Below are 22,950 nucleotides of genomic sequence, written 5' to 3'. Positions count from 1 at the left end.
CCTACTCTTGCACTCTCTTTTGTAGGTATAGTAGTTTTTACACCTTCGCTATCCACCACTTTCCCTAGTGTTGCATTTGTTGGAGTGGGAATAGTAATTTTATTCCCTCTGCTATCCAACACTTTCCCTACTGTTGCACTCTCTGTAGTGGGAATAGTAATTTTATCCCCTCCGCTATCCAACATTTTCTCTACTGTTTCAGTTAATGTAGTGTAAAATGTATTTCAAAAAGATGAAAATTATAAGATAAGATTTTAATTTATTATAGATATTTTTTATTTTTATTTTTATTTTCATGTTATTGGTGTATGTGTGTGTGTGTGTATATATATATATATTTATATATATATGTTTATTTATAATTTTTAATATGTCTCTAACAATTTATAATGTATTTAAATAATTATTTATCAATGTTATTAAGTAAATGTATATATTATAATTTATATATATATATGCATGTTTAATTTATTTTTACATTATATGTATTAAACATTTTCCAATATTTCTAACTGTTTTTTTAGTTATATGTAGTATTTCCTTTATTTTACATTATTTTTTAAACATTTAAAAAACGATATTTTTAACAATGATATTTTTTTCGATGTTTTTTTTCAATAATTTTGTACTTACCAATATGCAGATAGGACTTCGATATTCTGAACAATGATATTTTTGTTCCAATATTGTTGTACCTCAATATTTTCATTGTCAATATTCTGTCAGTGATCCTCCTCAGACATTACCCCCATACACTCAACATGTACCTTTACTCCGCATGCCTTTACTGAGCAGGTGAAGTATTATTTTATGGTTTAGCGTTTGGTAGAAGTAAATGAGGGTAGGGGCTGGCTAGCTGTAAAGGGGCAAGGGTGATTTTAGGGTTAAGGGGTGGGTAGAGGTAAAGGGTGATTTTAGGGTTAAGGGATGGGTAGACGTAAAGGGGAAAAGTTTTTGTTAGGGTTCAAGGATGAGTAGAGGTAAAGGGACGTAAGGGCTTTTTTTTAATACAAAAGGGGAAGTTTGGGGGGTTACCGCTCCAAAAAGTAAGAAAAAATATATATATACATACATTACCTACTGGCTGTGAGTAGCTATAGTTAGGACCTAGTTTCCATAGGAAACACATTATTTGACTTGGTTATATCTTTGGTGTTGGTTGATGAATCTTAACAAAATTGTCCAAAAGAACCGAACACTCATTTCAACTGCTGTCTGGAAAGTTTCAGGGTGATCCGTCAAGTGGAGGCTGAGAAAAAGGGGGGTCTCAAAACATATTATCCCCCATAATATTTCCCAGAGCGATTTTTAACACAATTGCACCCCGAACTGCTGGACAGAACTGCACCAAATTTGGCAAAAAACTAGCTCTTGGTCTAGAAAGCATGCTTTTTGTGACTTGTGGTAAATCCACTCTGTAGTTTTAGAGATATTAACTGGAAAACAGATTTGTATATCTAGGGACACGTTTCCTCCTCAGATCCTCTACGGATTTGCAGATCCACACGCCAACAGCAATGCTGTGATTGGCTGGCCGCAACCTGAGAGAAAAGTTGCAGCCGACATTTTGTTCACCGAGAATCGGTTCTTAGTGGGGAAAACTACATTTAAAAGTGATTGAAGGGGTTAGGGTGGAAGTACCCTGAATCCATAGGACTAATGGAGGGGTCTGTGAATGACTCCTCGTGGGCAAGAAATTGCCCCAAAACTTTTTTTTTCCAAGCGAGAATCCATGGATCTGCTCGGTTACTTGCGGATTTAGGTGGATTCAGGCAGATCTGTTAATCCAGACTCCAATTTAAAAAAAAAGAATAATATATCCTCCACACACCTACTCACACACACAGACCAGCACACTCACACACCCACACAACCACCACTCACACCCATACAGCCACTCACACACCCACTCACAGAACCTTAAAACCAATATTACACTTAGGCACACACTGATACATGCAGAGATTTACCCATGCAGATACTGACAGACCCAGCCATACAGGAATGCAGACACTGACACAGCCAGCCAAAAACTAATGCATCGAATAACACACTGAGGCACACACTGACGCACATACTGCGACTTACCAATGCAGACACTGACACACAGACACTGACAAACCCAGGCATACAGCAATGCAGACACTGGCACAGCCATCCAAATAGGAATGCATTCAAGAAGACACCCAGGCACGCGCTGATGCACACAGTGAGACACCCAGAGACTTACAAGACACTAACACACCCAGGCATAGAGGAATACAGACACTTTTACAGCTATCCAAACACCAATGCATCCAGTAACACACAGAAGCACACACTGCCGCACACACTGATACACCCAGACACTTACCAATGCAGACACTGAAATACCCAGACATACAGCAATGCAGACACTGACACATCCAGCTAAACAGTAATGCTTCCAATAAGACACCCGGGCACACACTGACACAACCATAGACTTACCAATGCAGACATTGACACACCCAGTCATACAGCAATGTAGACACTTAGGGGCCTATTAGGATGGCGAGCGGTGCTGGGACCGGCCCAGCTCCGGCAATTAGGATGCCACCGCGGCATCCTCTATTCCCAGCATTGTGGGGGGCGGTGCTCACAGCACTGCCCGCCACAATGCTCGGAATGCACGTCGTACATTGGCATGCACAAGGTGACTGGCACTGTGCGGTGCCTGCCACTTTGTCCATGCCAATACAGGGGGGTACCATAGGTACCCCCATGTGCCCACCCAAAATCCGCATGCTTTGCCGCCACGGAAAGGCTTTCCCACACATGCATTGTAATATGGATCGCGGTGTCTAACAGACACCGCCACCATATTCAAACCTTTTCTGTCCGGTCGATGGGTCGACCGGGCGGAAAAGCGGCAGACGGTCTTCCCATCTGCCACGGTACCCCCGCCAACATAATCGGGTGGGGGTAAATTGCATGCAGGCGGAGTATAATGGTTTGTGGATCGACACCGCCATACGGGCGGTGGCGATCCGCCCGCCATTATAATAGACCCATAAGGCAGACAGCCAAACACCAATGCATTCATAAGTAACCCCGGTGGGTAATTCCTCTCCGCCAGCGGAGTTTGCAGATTTTTACCTACTCCGTGCTCTCTTGCAACGCGAAGTTTAGCAAAATTCCCTTCTGTGGCGGAGCGGAGTTAGCCAGCCCCTCCACCCTCCCAAATTACTTATAAATTAAAAAAGAAGGCACTTACCTGCATGGCTGCCTCCTCCTCTGCCTGGCCGCTCCCCTTCCTGCTCCACGCCGCCCTATGTTGTATGTCTTGCGCATGTGCGCATGCGCAAGACAGACAACATAGGGTCTTTTCATAGAAGAAGGGCGGCGAAGAGCAGGAAGGAGAGTGGCCAGGCAGAAGAGGAGGCAGCCACGCTGGTAAGTGCCTTCTTTTTAAATTTTTAAATAATTTGTGAGGGGGGAGGGAGCGGAGAGGAGTTCCACAGAGTTTTTTCAAACCCTGTGGAACTTCGAGAAGAGGCACCATGCCAGCTCCACCTGCCTTTAATAATAAGATACCCAGGCACACACAAACACACACATTGAGGTACCCACAGACTTACCAATGCAGACACTGACACACCCAGCCATACAGAAATGCAGAACATAACACAGCCAACCAAATACTAATGCATCAAATAACACATGAAGGCACACACAGATGCACAAACTGATACAGCTAGCGACTTTCTAATTCAGACACTGACACACCTAGCCATACAGCAATGCAGACACTGACACACCCAGCTAATCAGTAATGCACCCAATAACACATCCAGACACACAATGATGCACATACTGACACACCCAAGGACTTACTAATGCAGACACTCACACACCTCGGTATACAGCAATGCAGACACTGACACACCCTGCCAAAAAGTAATGCATCCATTAGGACACACAGGCACACACTGTTGCATACAGTGACATATTCAAGCTCACATTGATGCATATGCTAACACACCCTGGCACTCACTAGTGCATTCACTTACACACCCAGGCATACACTCATGCACCCACTGACACACCCACTCTCGCACAATACAGTCACTGACACAGTAAAAACACAGAGTTAGCTCTTTGTTTGCATAGATTGTGGTGCTATCAAAAAACTTTATTTTGCACAAGGGTTTTCAACAAATGTTAAATTATTTTGATTTTTTTTATTTAACAGAAAGTGAACAGAGTAGTCAAAAGGGTAAGGAATCTGAAGTGCAAAGAAGCAATTGGCTTCCCTCTTCAGCAAATATTATGTAGTCACTGGAAGAAAAAAAAACTAACATCGATGCTTCTTCACTGTATCCAACAATGTACCCACAGAAGGCATTTTTACAGAAACAAGCATGTAGCATTTTGTGCAGTGAATAAGCATGTCACTCAGTTCCTTGCAGGCAGCTGGTATTGTAATACCAGCAGTTGAAGATGGCTCTCCTAAGGCTGCTACAGAGGTTGACTGTCCTGTTGCACCTACTTTCTCTTGCATCATCTGGTTGTTGACCTTCCCATTAATTGTTTGTAGGTGCTTCCACATAGAACTTGTCCTATTCGAATACTTCTTTGAAGTGCCTCTGGATAACTGCTTGCCACAAATTGTGCACTTGGCATATTTTGCTTTTACCTTATTTTCCCCAGAAGGTACAATAAGGTGCTTACACACATCACTTTCTTTTCTGCAAGGTGGTGTGTCTTCTTCTTCATCCTCAACAAGTTGAGGATGCCCATCTTGGACGGACGATGTAGCTTCAGCTATTGTCTAAAAGCACTGCACTGTTGGTTCCCAATCCTGTTTCTAGAGACTTCACTGGAAAAGTAACTGATTTTGGTGTGGTTTTCCACATGGGGTCTTAATGTATCCAATCAGGAGGCAAGGTTTGGGTGTGTTTTCAAGAGAATTTGCGAATCTGGCGCATATATTAGCAGATTCGCAAAACTGGTAAAATGGATATATTTTTTGAAAATTAGATACAAGGTGTAAATATGTTCACACTGATGTTATAAATGACAATGGAGGGGTGTACATAATTTGTTTATAATTTTTGTTGAATCCACAGATTCAGACTCATCGATTCCTTCCAATCACATGATTGGGAGTAAAAACCAAGAGTAGCAGCCCATCTATATTTCCAGACCCACAAAGGTACTGCAGTACCTGAAAACTTTTTAAAAAGTCAAATTGAATTTGTGTAACTATATTGAAAAAACGTAATTTACTTTACATTAAGTACATATGCGATTTTCATATTTTAAAACTTATAAAAAGTTAATTTGTATAAAAAGAATCTCTACAGTATAACAAAAACTTAATTAATAAAAAAGATCCATTGTAATACATATTGGGGCCGATTCCAATGGCCGGTCGGACAGCTGTCTGTAGCCTTACCCTGTGACCGACACGTACCCGGAGCCGGTCCGTCCTGTAGAGTAAGTACGATGCGCATAACTGCCAAAAACACGACCGACACGTAGGCTGTGAATCAAGACCCATTCTCCGTCCGAGCCGTAACTCCTAAAGAGGATCCAGAAGCAGTATCCATAGCAGTTTCCGGCATGACAAGTACGATGAGTACTTCCTACGCGCCGGACTGGTCGTCACGTACGGCACGTCACAGCATACAGAAAACAAGCATATCAGCTATGATTCGTGCCACAAATCAATACACAGCTACGACAAGGACCAGCTTGCAGCGGGTACGAGACGGAGCAACAAGCAGCGTGTACGACACGAACACATCATGAATCCCATCGCGCAGGTCATACCAGTACGCTACATCTATGACCGGCTCAGGAACTGACGCCGACGGCGCAGGCGGTAAGTCAGACACCTACCACATAAACAAACAACACGTACCCGCAAAATAGCACACACACACAGGGGATACACATCCTGGCCACTAACAACAGCCCACCATAGGGGTTGCATGGCCAGCACCACTAACACCCCCACCCATAGGTGGCCTGTTGCCCATCTCTACTGCCAACCCCACTCACAGGGCTTATGTTGCCCATCACACCTGCCACCCCCACTCACAGGGGACCTGTTGCCCATCACCCCTGCCACCCCACTCACAGGGGACCTGTTGCCCATCACCCCTGCCACCCCCACTCACAGGGGACCTGTTGCCCATCACTACTGCCACCCCCACCCATAGAGACTATGTTGCCCATCACCCCTGCCACTCCCACTCACAGGGCTTATGTTGCCCATCACCCCTGCCACCCCCACTCACAGGGCTTATGTTGCCCATCACCCCTGCCACCGCCACTCACAGGGGACCTGTTGCCCATCACCCCTGCCACCCCCACTCACAGGGGACCTGTAGCCCATCACTACTGCCACCCCCACCCATAGGGACTATGTTGCCCATCACCCCTGCCACCCCCACTCACAGGGAACCTGTTGCCCATCACTACTGCCACCCCCACCCATAGGGACTATGTTGCCCATCACCCCTGCCACCCCCACTCACAGGGCTTATGTTGCCCATCACCCCTGACACCCCCACTCACAGGGGACCTGTTGCCCATCACCCCTGCCACCCCCAGCCATAGGGCTTATGTTGCCCATCACCCCTGCCACTGATGTACCACACATCCCTGGACTTCCATTCTCCAACACATTGTGAGCGTGTGTCCACTGTTACACAGAATTACCGTGCAACTAGTGTGGAATAAACGTGTTGCTGATGTGTAATGAACCTGTGCTACGCTTTGTTATGTGCGTTGTCTATCTTCCCACATCTGAGTGACAACTGCTTACCTCACCTGTGGACTTGTTGCCACTCACTGTGCTTGGTGTTGTGTCTGTGCTTGCCAAAGTGTTTCAGGTCAACATCATTGTGTGGGATGAGTAACATGGCCATGGTGAGTATGTTTTGTGTTGCCATAGTAGTGTGTCTCCCACACATGTGTCACATCCCCATGACTCACCTTACGTTGGTCACATTGTTGCAGTATTTGGCATGCACTGTGTTGTGTAGCAGATCGACTTCGCCCTGAACATGACAAGTTGGAATCACAACAGAGGCAAGTATGGTGTACTGGTGAGTTTATTTACAAACATGTGTGAGTAAAGTGCACAGGTTGGTGGGTGCTGTACAGTGGTTTGGGAATCCAAAGTTCACATTGGAGTTGGAAGTGCTGGTAGATGAAATGTCCAGAGTAAAGTCCACAGTCGTCTGCTACATTGGCCCAACATGAACCCTCCATGTATTGTGGGCGAGTTGTGTGCGATTGGACAAGGTGAACGGGTTGCGCACAAAGAACATTGTCCAGAACAGGTTTGGAGGCCCTGGGGAATGTGCTGGGACATCTGCCTCTCACATGTCCTTCTTCGGACAACCCCTCTTCTTCCGGGGGGGTGGTGGGGGATCCTCATGTGCAGGCCTCTGCTGTGCAGGGGACTCTCCGCCAGAGTCCTCCTCCCTCCCTGTGGCGCTGGCAGATGGTGTTGCGACAGATGTTGTGGGCACACAGGGGGGTGTGGACAGGTTGGTGTTCATCTGGCATTGTAGTATGTCCCAATGCACCACAGTAAGGGCATCCCACTTTGCCTCCATGCGGGCATGGTGAGCGACCTGCTCCTGTTGCATGTCCTTGATGATCCCCACTACCTGGCCAAATCCTCCGGTGCTATCCTGGTACGCATTTAAGATGCGTGCCAGTTGGGGGTCATCATGCAGTCCAGACACAAGGCGTGCCCTGTGCCTCCCACCCCTCCCAGCACCCCTCTCCACACGGGCAGGACCAGCGGCGGAACGCACAGGTGACACTGGGACCCCTTGGGTGGTGTTGCTGGTGGTGTTTGCTGTTGCTTCTGGGGGGTCCTGTGTCCCTGTGCTGTGGGTGTTGATTGTCCTTGGTCTGTCTGTGTTGGAGGGGGTGCCCTGTTGGTGTCCAGATGCTGGAGGCGTGGGTACAGGGGGGGCAGATGTTGCTGCTGCCGGTGCTGCATGATGGCTCACACTGAAGGGGCCAGGTTGGTCGTCGTCATCCGAAGAGGACAGTGAGAGAGTCAGACCAGAGAGCTCAGTGTCCACCAGAGTCTGGGACTGTGTATCCTCGTTATTTGGCGCTGGGTATCCAGCACGACCTGTGTTTGGAAGAGACACACAATGTGATTTATGTTTCTATATGCATCGTTGGTTCACAAACATGACATTTTCTACTTTTCAAACAGCCTGTACACTGATTTTTCCCAGCTTGTCACAGACAGAGTTTGATCTTGTTGTTGGCCATTCGCCAGCAATGCCTTGTGCTCCCCACAACAGAGCCCAGTTCCAGACATCTTGTCAGTCTCTTCCCACTCCCTGTGGGGCGAGTATGGTTCAGGTTGATCTTGCAGGGCCATTTGGGTGGGTGTTGGTTATCTGTGACTGCGAGTCCCATCATACTCATGGCTACACCCCCTTCCCAGCATGCCCATGCTTCCTCCCTCTTGACTCTGCTTCCCTGTGAGGTAGTGTGACATCAATGGCAAGATGGCTGACTGTGAAATCCTGGTGTGTGTTTGACTACCAGTCCCAGCATGGCCTTGTGCTCCCCACAACAGAGCCCAGTGTCAGAAATCTTGTCAGTCCCTTCCCACTCCCTGTGGGGCGAGTATGGTTCAGGTTAATCTTGCAGGGCCATGTGGGTGGGTGTAGGTTGTCTGTGACTGCGAGTCCCATTATAGTCTTGGCTACACCCCTCTTCCCAGCATGCCCATGCTTCCTCCCTCTTGACTCTGCTTCCCTGTGAGGGGGTGTGACATCAATGGCAAGATGGCTGTGAAATCCTGGTGTTTGTTTTGCTACAAGTCCCAAGTGAGCCCCTGTGCTTCACACAGCAGCACCCAGTATGGGGTATCTTTTGCTGATATTTCAATGAGGTGTGTGTCAATGCATTGTACCCTGTGAGTTGTGTGGAGTTTGTGTTGGGGGGTGTCTCCCCATGCTGAGTAGTATGGTCAGGGTTGTCAGTCCTCCTTCCCATCATGAAACGTGCAAGTTGTCTTTCAGGATGTCAGTCAGTGGTGTCCTGCTTCTGATTTGCACACAAGCCCTAGCAGGGCCTTGTGCTCCCCACAGCAGGACCCAGTGTCAGCCATCTTGTCAGTCATTTTCCACTCCCTGTGATGTGGGCATGTTTCAGAGGGGTCTTGATGGGCCAATCAGGAAGGGGGGCATTATCTGTGACTACAGGCCTCATCATGCTTTTGTCTACACTCACTTCACCTGCATCCCCACTATTCCTTCCTGACAGTCAGCTGCACTGTGAGGTGGTGTGTTTGTGGTGGCAAACTGTCTGGCTGGGTGTATTTGGCTTAGTGCCACTGGCTTGCTCTATTTGTTTGTAGGTTGGTGCATGTCATGACACAGTCCCCAGTCACTATGAGATGCCAGGTATTGTGTTTGTGTGACTGGCATACACATCTTGGGTTGATTATCTATTGGTTAGTGTAGCTTTGCATGCGGTGCATGGTTTCACTGTCCCCTTGCCACACAATCTTGGTTATGTTGTTTGTGTACTCACCAGGCTCTGGGATGTCTGTTATGCCATGGATGCTCTCTGGTGGTAGGATGTCCCGCACCTTCTCCTCCCAGATCCTGAAGTAGACTGGTTTGGCAGGAGGGCCACCGCTGGTGCGCTGACTCAGGGCGTGATCTTTCTCGATGAGTTTCTTGACCCTCCTGCGCACGTCATACCACCGGTTCTGGATATCGTCCTTTGTGCGCAACGTTGGTGCTTGTGCATTCACCTTGTCCACAATCCTCGCCCACATCTTGGTTTTCTGTGAGATGGGGGTCCTTTGAACCAATGTACCAAACAAATGTGGCTCAACTCTGATGATCTCGTCTACCAGCACTTCTAACTCACTATCTGTGAACTTTGGATTCTTCTTTGGAGGCATGGTGATGGGGGGTGGTGGTGGGGGATGTGTGTGTGAGGGTGCAAGTGATGTTAGTTTGGTGTTGGTTTTGCTGTGTGTATGTGTGTGTGCTTTTGTATGAGGTGCTGATGGTGTGTGAGTTGTGTGATGGGTGAGTTGTGAGTGCGTCTGTGGTTGCTGTGTACTGGTGTTTGCTGCTGGCTGTGTCTCCTGTTTGCAAGGGATGATGGTAGTGATTGTAGTCCTTAATATAGTTGGAGTTGTGGGTGTGTATTTGTTCAATGTTTTTTTGGGGGGTATTTATTGGCTTAGTCATTGCTTGTTTGGTCCTTTTTTTGTGTTTTTTCCTTTGGGTTTTGTAGGCATGAAGGAGACGTTCATGTGATGGAAACGGACGCTGCTGTTGTCTCGTGTGGGCTACTCCGCCTCGTTCACGCTGCCTGTCTTCTGTGTTTGGTACGCGTCGTTCGCGGAGGTCTCTATTGCTTGTGTGCCGGGTTGTCCTTGTGTGCCGGTAGTGCGGCTTGGTCTCCGTGCGAGTCGGTCTGGTTTTACACGCTTTGCATCGTACTGCGCGGGTACGGGTCGGTCGGGTTCATTCCGGGTTCGTGTTGGTCGGTGAAAATCGCGTCGGTTTTCTGGTCGGATCACTATTTTCCCTCTGGCTCGGTAGTACGGCTTGTATTCCGTACGTGTTGGTTGTAATTCACTCGCGTTGCATTGTACTGCACGGGTCGTATGGCGCTGGTCCGTGTCGGTCGATATTCTGTCTGGGTCCGTGTCGGTCGGTTCATTTTGCGGCCGGAATCGGAATCGGCCCCATAGTATTAAAAATAAACCCTACAAATTAACCAAAAAGTTACCATTTGAAGGATATAATATTTTTAAAATGCAACTTGAAAAACCTTTGAAGTTCCCTAAAAAAATTAAAAGTTACAGAGACTTTAACGTTAGGAGATAGATTTTTTTTTAAACCTTAGAAATCCACTGAAACAACCAAAGTTTACATGGGCATTATAGTTAGGAAATAGATTTTTTTTTTTTAAACTTGAAATTCACTGAAAAAAACTGTTACAGGGACGTTATAGTTAGGCTCAGATTTCACTCTTACAAAACCACAGAAATACAGCAGTTATGGTTACCTGCGCTAACTATAACTTACACCCCGCAATGCAGTACTTATGATCTCACATATTAAGAAGAATACAGAAGACCGCAACGGGGTTGCTGCGCTACTCCTCTTGGATCTCTCGGCTGCCATTGACACGGTTGACCATGACACTCTGAAACAAAGACTCTATGACGCCAACATAGAGGGAATTGCTCTAGACTGGATCGCGTCCCACTTTCGAAACAGAACTAATGGCATCCATACCCCACCTTTCTCGTCCAAAGCATACTCCAAAAAAGCAGGGGTCCCTCAAGGCTCTATCATCTCGCCGATGCTTTTCAACATCTACATGAAGTCATTACCGGATTTGATCAATCAATTGCACCTCACGTGCTATAACTATGCAGCTGAAACACAAATACTCTTTCAACTGGTGTTAAATGGTAGCAGCAGTTTCAGTCGATAACCTTTCAAGTATTTGCCCGGCGGTAATCGCCTCTCATACCACTCGATAATTTACCAATGAAAGAGGCAGGCGCCGGAGACTGGAAGGCAGGAAACAAAGTTTTATTCCGTCGGAGCAGAACACATCAGATCAGACAGCAAGGTATCGTCACGAGGTGCTCTAACCGCATCTCTGAGACCTGGTCTCTTATACACCGGTTTATTGCTTTATTACACATAGTACATTCTTGAGATTCTCTTGATGCATGAAAGAACATCCCCTGAAGCCCCGGCTCAGATCCGATCCCACACATAGTTACAGTAGAGGTTCCCACCCTACCCGCAGTGGGAGATGGCTATCGCGCATCAGGGAATTCCACTAATTCCCGGGGGGTGTGTGCAACCGGCCGGGTCTCAGGGGGTAGGGGCTTTGATCTACTGTAATCCCTTTGATGCGGGGTGTTTCCCTTACAGTAGGGGCAATAAACTGCATCCGCAGGGCTAGGTGATGGCCTGGGACCAGTTCGGACAATGGGGCGCAGAGGAAGGGGGTTATCAAAGGAGAGGCATGACCATGTATGGGATGTCGGTCGGATGTGGTTCCGTAGCAGGGTCGCACAGAAAGAGAGGGTTTATGGCCTGTATGAGAGAGCGGGGGTGGCCGGCGCGCGGGGGGATGCTCGCAGCGCCAGGGGAAAGCGCTGGCGATCGAGAGTGAGCGGGGAGAGAGTGGGGTGCCTAAAATGGCGGCCGTGCATTCGCTGTGCGTGGCGCTGGGGAGAGGCAAGATGGCGCAGATAATGTTCAGTTTGCACGCTAAATTTCCACACTGGAATGCCCCAAAGACATTGGAAAATCCCCAATTTTCAGTTGTCTCAGAGCCGTGGATCTGTGGATGACTTGGAGCATCTCAAATTGAATGCTTCCAAAACGGAAATACTCATGTGTGGCGATTGGAAACATTATGACCCACTTGCCGCCTGGCCTGATGAACTGGGATCACTGCCTAAAGTATCGAAGGAACTAAGAAAACTCGGCATGACCATGGACTCCAAGCTGTTGATGAATGCCTAAGTGGACAAACTAGCAAGATCAAGTTTTGTCACTATAAAAATGCTGCGACTAATTTTCCCTCATTTGGGATTTTCAGACAAAGTCCAAGCTACCATCTCCCTTGTTCTTTCCAAACTTGATTACGCCAATAGCCTCTACCACGAATCACCTTTAACGACCATGAAAAGACTACAACGGATTCAGAACTTGGCTACCAGACTACTCTTGCATATCAAACCACGAGACCACATCTCACTTGCCTTGAAAGCCCTGCATTGGTTACCGGTTGCCAGAAGATCCATGTTCAAGCTACTTTGTATCACCCACAAAGCAATACATGGAATGGGACTGCTCTTCATCAGGAATAAAATCATCAAACACATTCAACAAAGGAACCTCTTCTCTAAAGGGGCATCTCGCCTCAAAATCCCAAGATACAAGAAAAAACCATGGGTGGCACATCCTTCTCTGTTCAAGCAACCAAACTATGGAACAATTTACCCCCAACATAAGATCCACTGATAACCACCTTTTCTTCAGAAAACTACTCAAGAACTGGCTCTTCCCCACATAAGCACCATACACGAACAGAAATGTACAGCATATCCCTCTGTATATAAGCATCTATTTTCACTATAGATATGTACCTATCTTTGTGTATTGCTTTGTATAAACATGTAGAATAATTATGTTGTTAAAAAAAAAATTATCTTTAATCTACATGTACTTGCTTCCATTGTGCATCTCTGTACCTCCATGTACTTAGATGTGTGTCTATTACTTTTCTCCTGAAAAAGCATATCCAATGCACTACCCTATTTCTCATCCTGTACCTCTATCAGTATCTTTAATCTACATATACTTACCTTTATGCATCTATATACTGTCAATGTACTTATGGATCCATATATTCATCACTTTCTTCTAATTTGGCATTTCCAGTGCACTACCCTATTTCTCAGCCTATTCTCCTCTCAATATATCTTCTAGCCCAACTTTCTGACTTATCTCAAACTTCTTTCTTCTACTCTTTCCAATGCACTACCCTATCTCTCACCCTATACATCAATCAATATATTCTCTCCATCCACTCTCTCATTTATCCCAAACTCCATACCAGTGCATGATCCCCAAATTAACCCTTTCTAGACTCTCTCCTATTCTACCCCTCCTTGCATCATCTGACACCTCTTGTACTATACCGATTCCCCAAAACAAACCTTTCTAAACTCTTCCCTCTGACTCTTCTACTCCAAAAACTCTTTTTACTCATCCCAAAGCCTCCTCATACTGCTCTGACGTAAAAAAAAGAAATAAAAAAAAAAAGAAAATCCTTCACTCTTCTATCCCTCCACTATCATTTTCATTCAAAATAACAGACTAACATGTTCACTTCTCAAATTACATATTCCACTATACTAATTCACCACTAATCCTTTATGGGTTCCAGAGTAGTGTGCTACTTGCCAATAAAGCGTTTCAACACCCCATTAGGGTTACAATCGCTATATAAATGCAAACCTTTTTCCCTTTTCTACCCCCTCAACCCTTCTCAATCCAAATAACTGACTAACATATCCGCCAGTCAAATTAATTTTATGTTTCACCAAACTAATTCAACACTAATCCTTATGGGTTCCAGAGAAGCGTGCTACTCGCCAAAAAAGCGCTTCAAAAACCCATCAGGGGTAGCAAGCGCTATATAAATACAAACCTCTTTCCCTTTTCTATCCCGCCACCTCCCCTTCTCTAACCAAATAACTGAATAACATATCCACCACTCAAATTACTTCATATTTCACTATACTAATTTTCAACACTAATCCTTTATGGGTTCCGGAGTAGCGTGCTACTCGCCAGAAAAGCCCTTCAACACCCATCAGGGGTAACAGGTGCTATATGAATGCAAACCTTTCTTCCCCTTCTATCCCTCCACTAGCCTTCTCACTCCAAATAACTGACTAATATCCACCACTTAAATTACTTTCATATTGCCCCATACTAATTCACCACTAATCCTTTATGGGTTTCTGGATTAGAGTGCTTCAGCACCCCATTAGGGGTAACAAGCGCTATTGAAATACAAACCTTTTTTCCTCTTCTATCCTTCTGCTATCCTCCCGAAACCAAATAAGTGACTAACCCATCCACCACTTAAAAGTTACTTGCATGTTTCATTATACTAATTCAACACTAATCCTCTATGGGTCCCAGAGTAGCGTGTTACTCGCCGAAAAAGCGCTTTGACGCCTCATCAGGGGTAGTAAGCGCTACACAAAGGCAATTACAATACAATACAATATTACATCACTCATGACATGGTCAGTGACATCACCTATGACATCTCAAATCTTGTGGGAAAAGCCAGAAGATAGCGCTATTTAGACAAGCATTTGGATCTCCAGCAGTTCTGAATGATAATCCCCAGTAGAATATTCACAAGATTTGATTTCATTAGTCTCCAGCAAATGCCAGACCACACCGGCTGTAACAGTGTTCTGAAGTGGCTCTGAGACAACAGGCCTGACATTAACAAAAAACAGATGAAATGGTACATGTACAGGTACTAGTAACAAATATTTTGCACCAAGGACTGTCAAGTGCTGACATAATGACAGAGGGAAATACATAAATTGCATACGTTACTCAGACAGCTGAAGAAACATACACCCCCTTGTTGATTCCTATCAAGTAACATATGTTGTTTGTACCTGGCCCTACTGAGCATTACATCATCAAGGTGTGTTGCCGCCCATATTATTAATATGCCATCCCTTTAACCACCATCCTCCAACTCCATCAGTTTGTCCCTGCCGCTTAAAATGCACAAATACACCTGGCTAGACTACTGTAACCCTCACTCCCTATTCCTAGCAAGCACTCGCAAAGCCAATAGGTTTTGCCTTTTATCTCAGCTGTAGTTCTGACAATGTGAAACCAAATGCACAATACCTTTCCAACTATCCATTTAAGTCTCTACAGAATTTGAGAACCTTTTTGAAGGAAATGGTAGATAGCCCCAGAGAACTTTTCTTTTTTGATTTGCTTACAGCGACAGCAGGGAGGAGAAGTGTGTGTGAGGAAGGATCAGTACAGCCACAACTCTTTTGCATTCATCGATCTGTCGATGGTAGAGACACAGAGATGTTGGAGTAGGTTCTGGCAGCACCATTTACAGCACTTCCCATTGCTACTTAGCAATTTAGGAGAGTAGGAGGTGACTGCAGTCGCGGTGATGTCATGCTAGGCTATAATCAATTCAGCTGGACACCTGGTGTGATGTAATATGATCTGACAACAGTTGCATATTATGCTGTTCACACTGATGAAACTATTAGAGTAATTTATTTAATGTAGAATATATTGGGCAATGATTCTGTGCTTCCTATGGAAATCTTTTTAAAACACTAGGGATTTGAAGTAAAACATTTTACTTTAGAGGTTATCTTGTACTGAGTCTAGGTTAGACTCAACAATCTGTTTGGAATTGCCTTGAAGAAGTTCCAGTTTGCAACAAAACGTGTTAGCTGTTCTGGTTGTTTTAATGAATCTGATGTAATGAACAATAAAAGATCAAGAAAAGAAACCAAACTGTTGTCTGAATTTGAATCAGAAGAACACCGGATTAATTATGGACTGTTTCTCTTTAAAGACACAAAAATGAATTAGAAATAAAAAAAAGTTATTGGACGTTCATATAAGGATTGTCTCTATTATTGGTATAATATAAATTATCTAGAGAAGTTGCAATGGCCTCCTCAGAAGCCTCATTCATTCTGGCAAAACTCTTCAGCAGTGATCAAAATCTATCTGTGCCTCTAATTAGAGGTTCGACATTCTAGTAGAGACCACAATATTCAGAACACCTCTGAGTCATTTTGATGTCAAAGTTCAGCTCTACATGAGGACTACAGCAAAAACTGAACTGGTCATCTTTGATACAATTGTACCATCACCATATATACTAACCTTGAATTGACAGAGTATAGAAAATCCTCTAGGTCATCAGGTTTATATTATTCCGTGGACTTCTCATCTATTGTTATAGTATCAGGTGCTAGGAGGCCACATGTAATGTCCTACTGTCTAAGTCAAAGTTACAAAGCCAGGAATGTATTTCTATTGGTATTGTAGGACTAATCAGTGGACTCATGTATAGTGGGGCCCTCCGGTAAGAAACGGCCGAGTTTTCTGTGGACTAGTGAGTATTGTCCAAGTGAGCAGGCAAATATAGAGCAAGGTTGGCATGAGGTAGACTGACTGTGAGGTTGTATTCAATGAGTCTTTTGGAATTCAACCGGCTCAAAATATTGTAAGCTCAGGAGTTGAGTAATTCCTGTCTTTTTTCCTCTGCCTTTTTGGTACTCAGTAAAAATGGATATGGTTTTCAAAGGAGTGATATTCCAAATCTGTAATTTTATGTAAGTGAAGCTACATGTCCTGGCTACAATCCAGGCATTTATTAAGTCTATCTTCGACATTTTCTAGTCTCTTCTCTGTGGAATGGAAGCTTTTTTGGAAAGAAGCAAGATTCATGTGTATGGATCTGACATCAGAGAATGATCAGATCATCGATCCAAATCCGGAAATTTATTTCATAATCGATTCATGAGTAATGTGAGATATGGTTAATAAGTTTTGGGGAGTACTGTTGTTAGAAATGGGATTTCTGGTTGGCTAGGGCATGCGCATAAGCCAGGCAGAAACCACCACGCTAGTCAGGGCAAGGGAGTTACACGCAGAAGATAACCCCTGCTCACCCACTTGGTAGCTTGGCATGAGCAGTCAGGCTTATCCCAGAGGCAATGTGTGAAGCGTTTGCGCAACACACACAGCAGCGACACACTAGGCACACCACAAAAGGAACTCTACACAAGTTTATATAAAAAATAGCCTTTGTATTATCATAAAAACATTAGAATCATAACCACATAATATACACTGTGCCAACTGACACCAGGTAGTAATTCACAGGGGATTATATACATGACCGGGCCAATCGGGCCACGGTCAGGACCATTAGAAAGCACAAGTAATAACACCACCAGTAACTACTGGTAAAAGAATAAACTCAACATTATCACAAGTAACATAAACACATTATGCATCACCATAGGCACAAACACATTATGCATTACATTTGGCATAAACACATTATGCAAAAGCATTAGGCATCACCTTGGGGCCTTGCGCCCTGCCAACACCATAAATATGACCCCAGGCCAACTGGCTTTCCTCTGGGGCCCAAATGCCCTCTGTCCCAAAAGTTAGTGCAAAAGACACACAATTGATGGACGGAATGCAGAACAAATCAAAACATTCACCCCCAGTCAAGAGATCTGGGTTAAATCCATCATTCTTTTGCTCACCATGCCACCCCAGTTTAGACCTGGCCATATGCAAATCAGTCTTGACCCTGTGCCTCATGGGAACAGTCCAGCCTGAACTGCCAAGCCAGGTCCTCCCTGGACCGGAAACAAGCATCCTATGACCGGTTTCGGGGTTTCACCCCTCTTCAGCCAGGATGACTTGATTCCAGTGGCACAGTGAGCCAATAATCACTGGACCTTCCACCGGCCCTCCGGCAGCCAATGCAGCAGAGAAGATGTGCACAATGCACAGGGGGCAGGGGGTGCATCTCACCCCTTCCTCATCATCACCAAAGATCCCCCTCATTGCAGCTGCCCGCAACCTCACGGTGCAGCTGGGAAGACCGACACCAAAAGTACCTTGGGAGCCCCTCGTTCCAAGGGGCTCCCCTCGCAAAATGCTCTCTTCTCAAATGAGGCCTCCAAACTGGCCCCCCCTAGCTGCCTACTCAGCGAAAATAAGGCCTTTAATGCTGAGTGACCGGCACTGCTACCAACAGATAGCGCTCGAGGGTGGGAAGACCTCACTCGGTCTCTCACGCGTAGGAAGACTTCCCCAATGGCCGGACTCACCATCACTCCGGCGAGTCAGGCCTCAAGAAGCTGGCGTGTGGCTTCTCAACGGCCACTTCACTGCTGCCTTGCGTCTTCTTCCTCAGCCACTCTGGGAATTAGGGCGGGTGCAGGCCAAGTCGTCCTGCGGCTTCTCCGCTCTCTTCCTTGAGTGCCTGGGACCCGCGCCACACTTCAGCTGGGGGCCGCGAGGCTCCGGTCCACACCACAAGATCAGGCACACGCAGGGCTCTCCTTGGCCACGGGAGCCCCACCTCCAACCAGGCACCAACTCTGCCTGTCTTCCGGCGGCCTTTCTTCTGGATTGGTCGCGTACAGCACCTGTTCCGCCCACAACCAGGCAAGATGCCTGACTTTTCTCGCTAGCTGCGCTTCTTCTCTGGACCACAAAAATGCGGGGTGGGCTCCCACTCTGTTGCAGAAGGACCCAGAAGGCAGGCTAGGCTCCTGCCTCGTTTAAAAGCCCCTAAAATGCGGGGTAGGCTCCCACTGCACCATAAGACTGGGTGGGGGAATCCCCATGCCAGGATACCCTCGGGATGCTCTGGCAGCCCAGCGCTGCAGAGCACACACGCTCCTCTCGTCCTGGAGCTTGTAGATGGGCAAAGCTGGGCAAAGAAAGCAACAGGCAAGCCAGCACGCTGGGGCTCCAAGGCAAACAGACCCCTCAGCTGCCTAGCAGGGCAGCCAGTCCATCCCCAGTGGTGGTTCCTCCTGGTAGGCTGGCAGCCTGCTGGCCGCATGTAAGCACCAGACAACACACCTTACATGGGGTCACATCCCCACTATTTATATTGCATTTCTCTTTGTTCTGCTCTGGCACAGGGCTTGGGGAACCAGTCTCAACTGGTTCTGGGTGGTACTGAAGGGCTCTGTTTACAGTGCTTTTACTCCCCTTTATCAGGTGGGGGCTCGGTCATCTTACACACCACAGGGGGGCAGAGCCAGCATTCACCCAGGCAGTCACAGACCTATTAAGGGTCAGGGGACTACTCCTCCCACTACTCCAAATGCAGATTTCCCATTCAGCCTAGTGCTGACTCAACCTGCCCCTCAGGAGCCACACACCTCAACAATCCCTGTCACACATCAGGCAGCCAGACACATAGCACACAGGATTGCCAACTTCTAAAAGGGGCATTTCTAAAATAGTGATAATAAATCTGCGCACACCATTACGCAGCATTTAATATTACGATTCCAAACATACCAAATTTGACCACGCTGTTCCTCTCATATCAAGAATTACCACTGAAACACTTATCAGGGAGTCCCCAATGTATTCCTATGAGAGGGCATCCTCACAGCAGTGAGAAACCAAAATGGCTGTTTGTCACTTTCAGGACTTGTCACACACTTAAGGTACATGTCCTACCTTTCACCTACAATGCACCCTGCCCAGAGGGCTAGTTAGGGCCTACCTTCGGGGTGACTGACATGCAGTAAAAGTGGGATCACAGACATGGCAAATATTTTAGGCGCCACGTCACAGCGGCAGTCACACTGTGCACACAGGCCCTGCAATGGCAAAGGCCTGAGACAGGGTTGAAAGGCTACTTTGGTGGGTGGCGCAAGCAGCAGTGCAAGCCCACCAGTAGAATTTAATTTACTGGCCCTGGGTATATGAGATACCACATTACTGGGGACTGACAGATAAATTAAATACGCCAAATAGGTGTAGATCGATCCTACCATGTTTAAAACAGAGAGCACACACACTTTACACTGGACAGCAGTACTAAAGTGCTCAGAGTCCTAAAACCACCAACACCAGGTCAGGAGAAAGACTAGGAGGAAGGCAAAAAGTTCAGGGATGACCCTGCAAAAAGGGCCAATTCCAACAACTGTGATTTATTCCAAGATATTGCTTGTCAGAAGAGTAGCTTGTATGCTATTTTTGTTGAAGTCATGACAGTCAATGTAGCACAGCTCTCTGTAAAATTACAGCGTAGTAGCAGGGACATCACAGAGGAATATATCACAACTCCACATTTCTGTGTCTCTAGGAGAATCTTTTTAATGAACCACTTGCAGGAATCTGTTTATTTTGTAACCCTTTACTCTCTTTCTACAAACATGTCAGACAGTCCTAAACAAAAAAAATGTATATCAACCTTACACCTCAAGTTTGACACCCACGAACTCACAAATTTGCCATTTTTCGAGAGTGCTCATGTTGTTTTACATGTTGCATAATTCAAAGTGCATTAACATCTGTCGTAATTATCATCAAGACTATTGAACGATATTTAACCTGCATTTTTGAATAATCAAATTGAAGCAAATATTATTGATAAATTCCTCAATCAGAATGGTGAAAAATAAAGCAACATAATTTTTCAATATTTCTTTTTTTGCTTGTTATTCATATAAAATGGATCTGAGGCCCTGGACCCAAGAATGTGCATTGAAGGCATATGATCTAATTTCAAATAAAAGACCAAGCGGAATATTCCTTTATGGAGCTTTTTAGATATGGCATAGCAGCAGCACCGTAGCCCATTACTTGTAGCCCTTCATTCAACACTCTCCGGGCTTCACCAAGTACCATGCACAAATATTCCAATAATCCCAAAATTCTGAATTCTCAATTCAGTCTTTTCAAACTTTCACTCATCACTCACAGCTACCTGTCAGCCTAGATTAAGGAGCTGAAAACTGATCTGCCAGGGGTACTGCGAGGCGTTCCTCAGACTATGGAACTTTTCTTCTTTTATCCTAGGGATTAAGGATATGTACATTTTTTGTACAGGCATGACGGTTTGGGCCTGAAAAATGGTTATTCCGTGGCTCTGCCTTATTTTAAGGAATGTGTGTAGAATCATGCAGCTTTCATAGCGATGCAAAGGCGAAGGTATACAGAATCACTTCAAAGTCACTGAAAATATGTGTCAGTGAAGGCCCGAATTATGCAGTAGGGCTGACAAGATTATGAAGTAAGAGAAAGCAAATTATGCAGCATAATGTGACAACTTCTGTAGCCGTATTATGTTGTCATTTTAATAACTCGTAATACTGTCTGCATTCGTACCAATGTAATACATCAATACAGGACTCTGGCAAAAGGTCGGTCAATGCGCGGAAACGCACCTGACATTTTTTGTTAAATGCATTTTTATCCGTCTGAGCTAGAAATCAATTTTTTTGTGTGAAATCAGCATCTTAAGCAGCATTTGGGGAATTGTGTGGCACTTGCAGAACATCCATAATTATACGGGAAATGATGCAGTATCACATATTTTTAGCTTTCAGCAAACAACACTCACTTGATATTCCTTATTTTTCAGCTGCAGTTCGGCGGCCAGTGACTGCACATCTTCTAGTTTGGCATTCATTGTGTTCATCTCGAGGTCCTTCCTGAAAAATGAAAAAGGACATAATTTATATAAATTATGTGTGGGGAGAACCTGAACTAATTAACGAAATGTACTGTTCAATGTGGGTCAAGGTTATAAACCAATCGGAAGTAAGTACACATCTTTGAAAATTAACACAATGAAGAGAGGACAGATTTAGTTTAATACACAGGTCTAACTTTACACTTTCGACGAGAAGTATGGCCAAGAAGTGCACGTAAATCATACACACTGCTATACCAATTATTATCCATAACATTCAAAGTTAAGGGTACAGCAATTCACACACAAGACTCGCATTTCACATGGCCCACTCTAAATGTACAAGTTGGTTTAAGTGCAGTAGTTTCCCTGTGGAAAGTCTGTCTTTGAAGTAGCTGTACCAGATATACAGCGCAGAACTGGCAATACAAATCCTGGTTTCTCTGTAAATTTACATGGAGAGGTTCTTAACAACAAAGCTACATTCTATAGCGCTCATAGACCCCTTCCCTCTGATCCCGCCCAGGACTTACCTTGCCGAAGAAGTTGCATGCGCCCTCATTTGAAGACGACTGTCTAAGCAGCCAGTGTGCGGCAGCCAAAGTGCTCTATGGAAAATGTAACTTAAAGCTCGACTACTCCAGCACGGAAAGCAAGCCTGCGCATCACAGCGACGCTAAAGGGCTCTTCTGAAACACGCAACGCGAATTGTATGCCTATTGTACAAAACAGATGTTTTTGCTTCTGCTTAGAATCTACAAACATTCGAGCATCGGCCCTCATGCACAGCACATTCCAGGGGTCCCGGCCTCGCCCTTGTGTTTGCCATTAAAGGTTATGTCCCGTCCCTACACACAAGAGGTTCCAACACACCTCAGGGCATGAAGAGATAAAAAATAAAGATAACGGAGCTCTAAACCACACTTCGATTCCGCAGTCACCTTCACACGAAGAGGTGAAGGGACTCGGGCACGTGAGGGCACGCGCGGCCCTCGTGAGGCGGCAGCGGGGGAGTCAGCTGCGCGCTGGGGTGCGACAGGTACGGACGCGCCGCAGGCCTCAGCTCGCCGCCTCCAAGGCCGGAATGCTGCTGCGCATCTTCCATTGTCCTTGAACAGCCACGGGAGGACGGGCTTTGAAGTACATTTCAACAAC

General features: G+C 45.7%; 1 protein-coding gene across 3 annotated transcripts in view; it reads right to left on the bottom strand.

Moving 5' to 3' along the window:
- Positions 1-22,950, bottom strand: part of LOC146809872 (myosin heavy chain, skeletal muscle-like) — an 880,636-nt gene that overhangs the window by 455,447 nt on the left and 402,239 nt on the right. For 2 of the 3 annotated variants that reach the window (XM_085616724.1, XM_085616725.1), the window contains one exon: positions 21,724-21,814. In XM_085616724.1, coding sequence (XP_085472850.1) covers positions 21,724-21,814 — 91 coding nt within the window. Of the gene's footprint in view, positions 1-21,723; positions 21,815-22,328; positions 22,473-22,950 lie in introns of those variants that run through there. The other variant, XM_085616726.1, reaches the window with a different exon arrangement.

This window comes from Triturus cristatus, chromosome 7 (assembly GCF_964204655.1).
Source record: "Triturus cristatus chromosome 7, aTriCri1.1, whole genome shotgun sequence".
NCBI lineage: Eukaryota > Metazoa > Chordata > Amphibia > Caudata > Salamandridae > Triturus > Triturus cristatus.
This window is presented reverse-complemented; position numbering and strand designations above follow the sequence as displayed.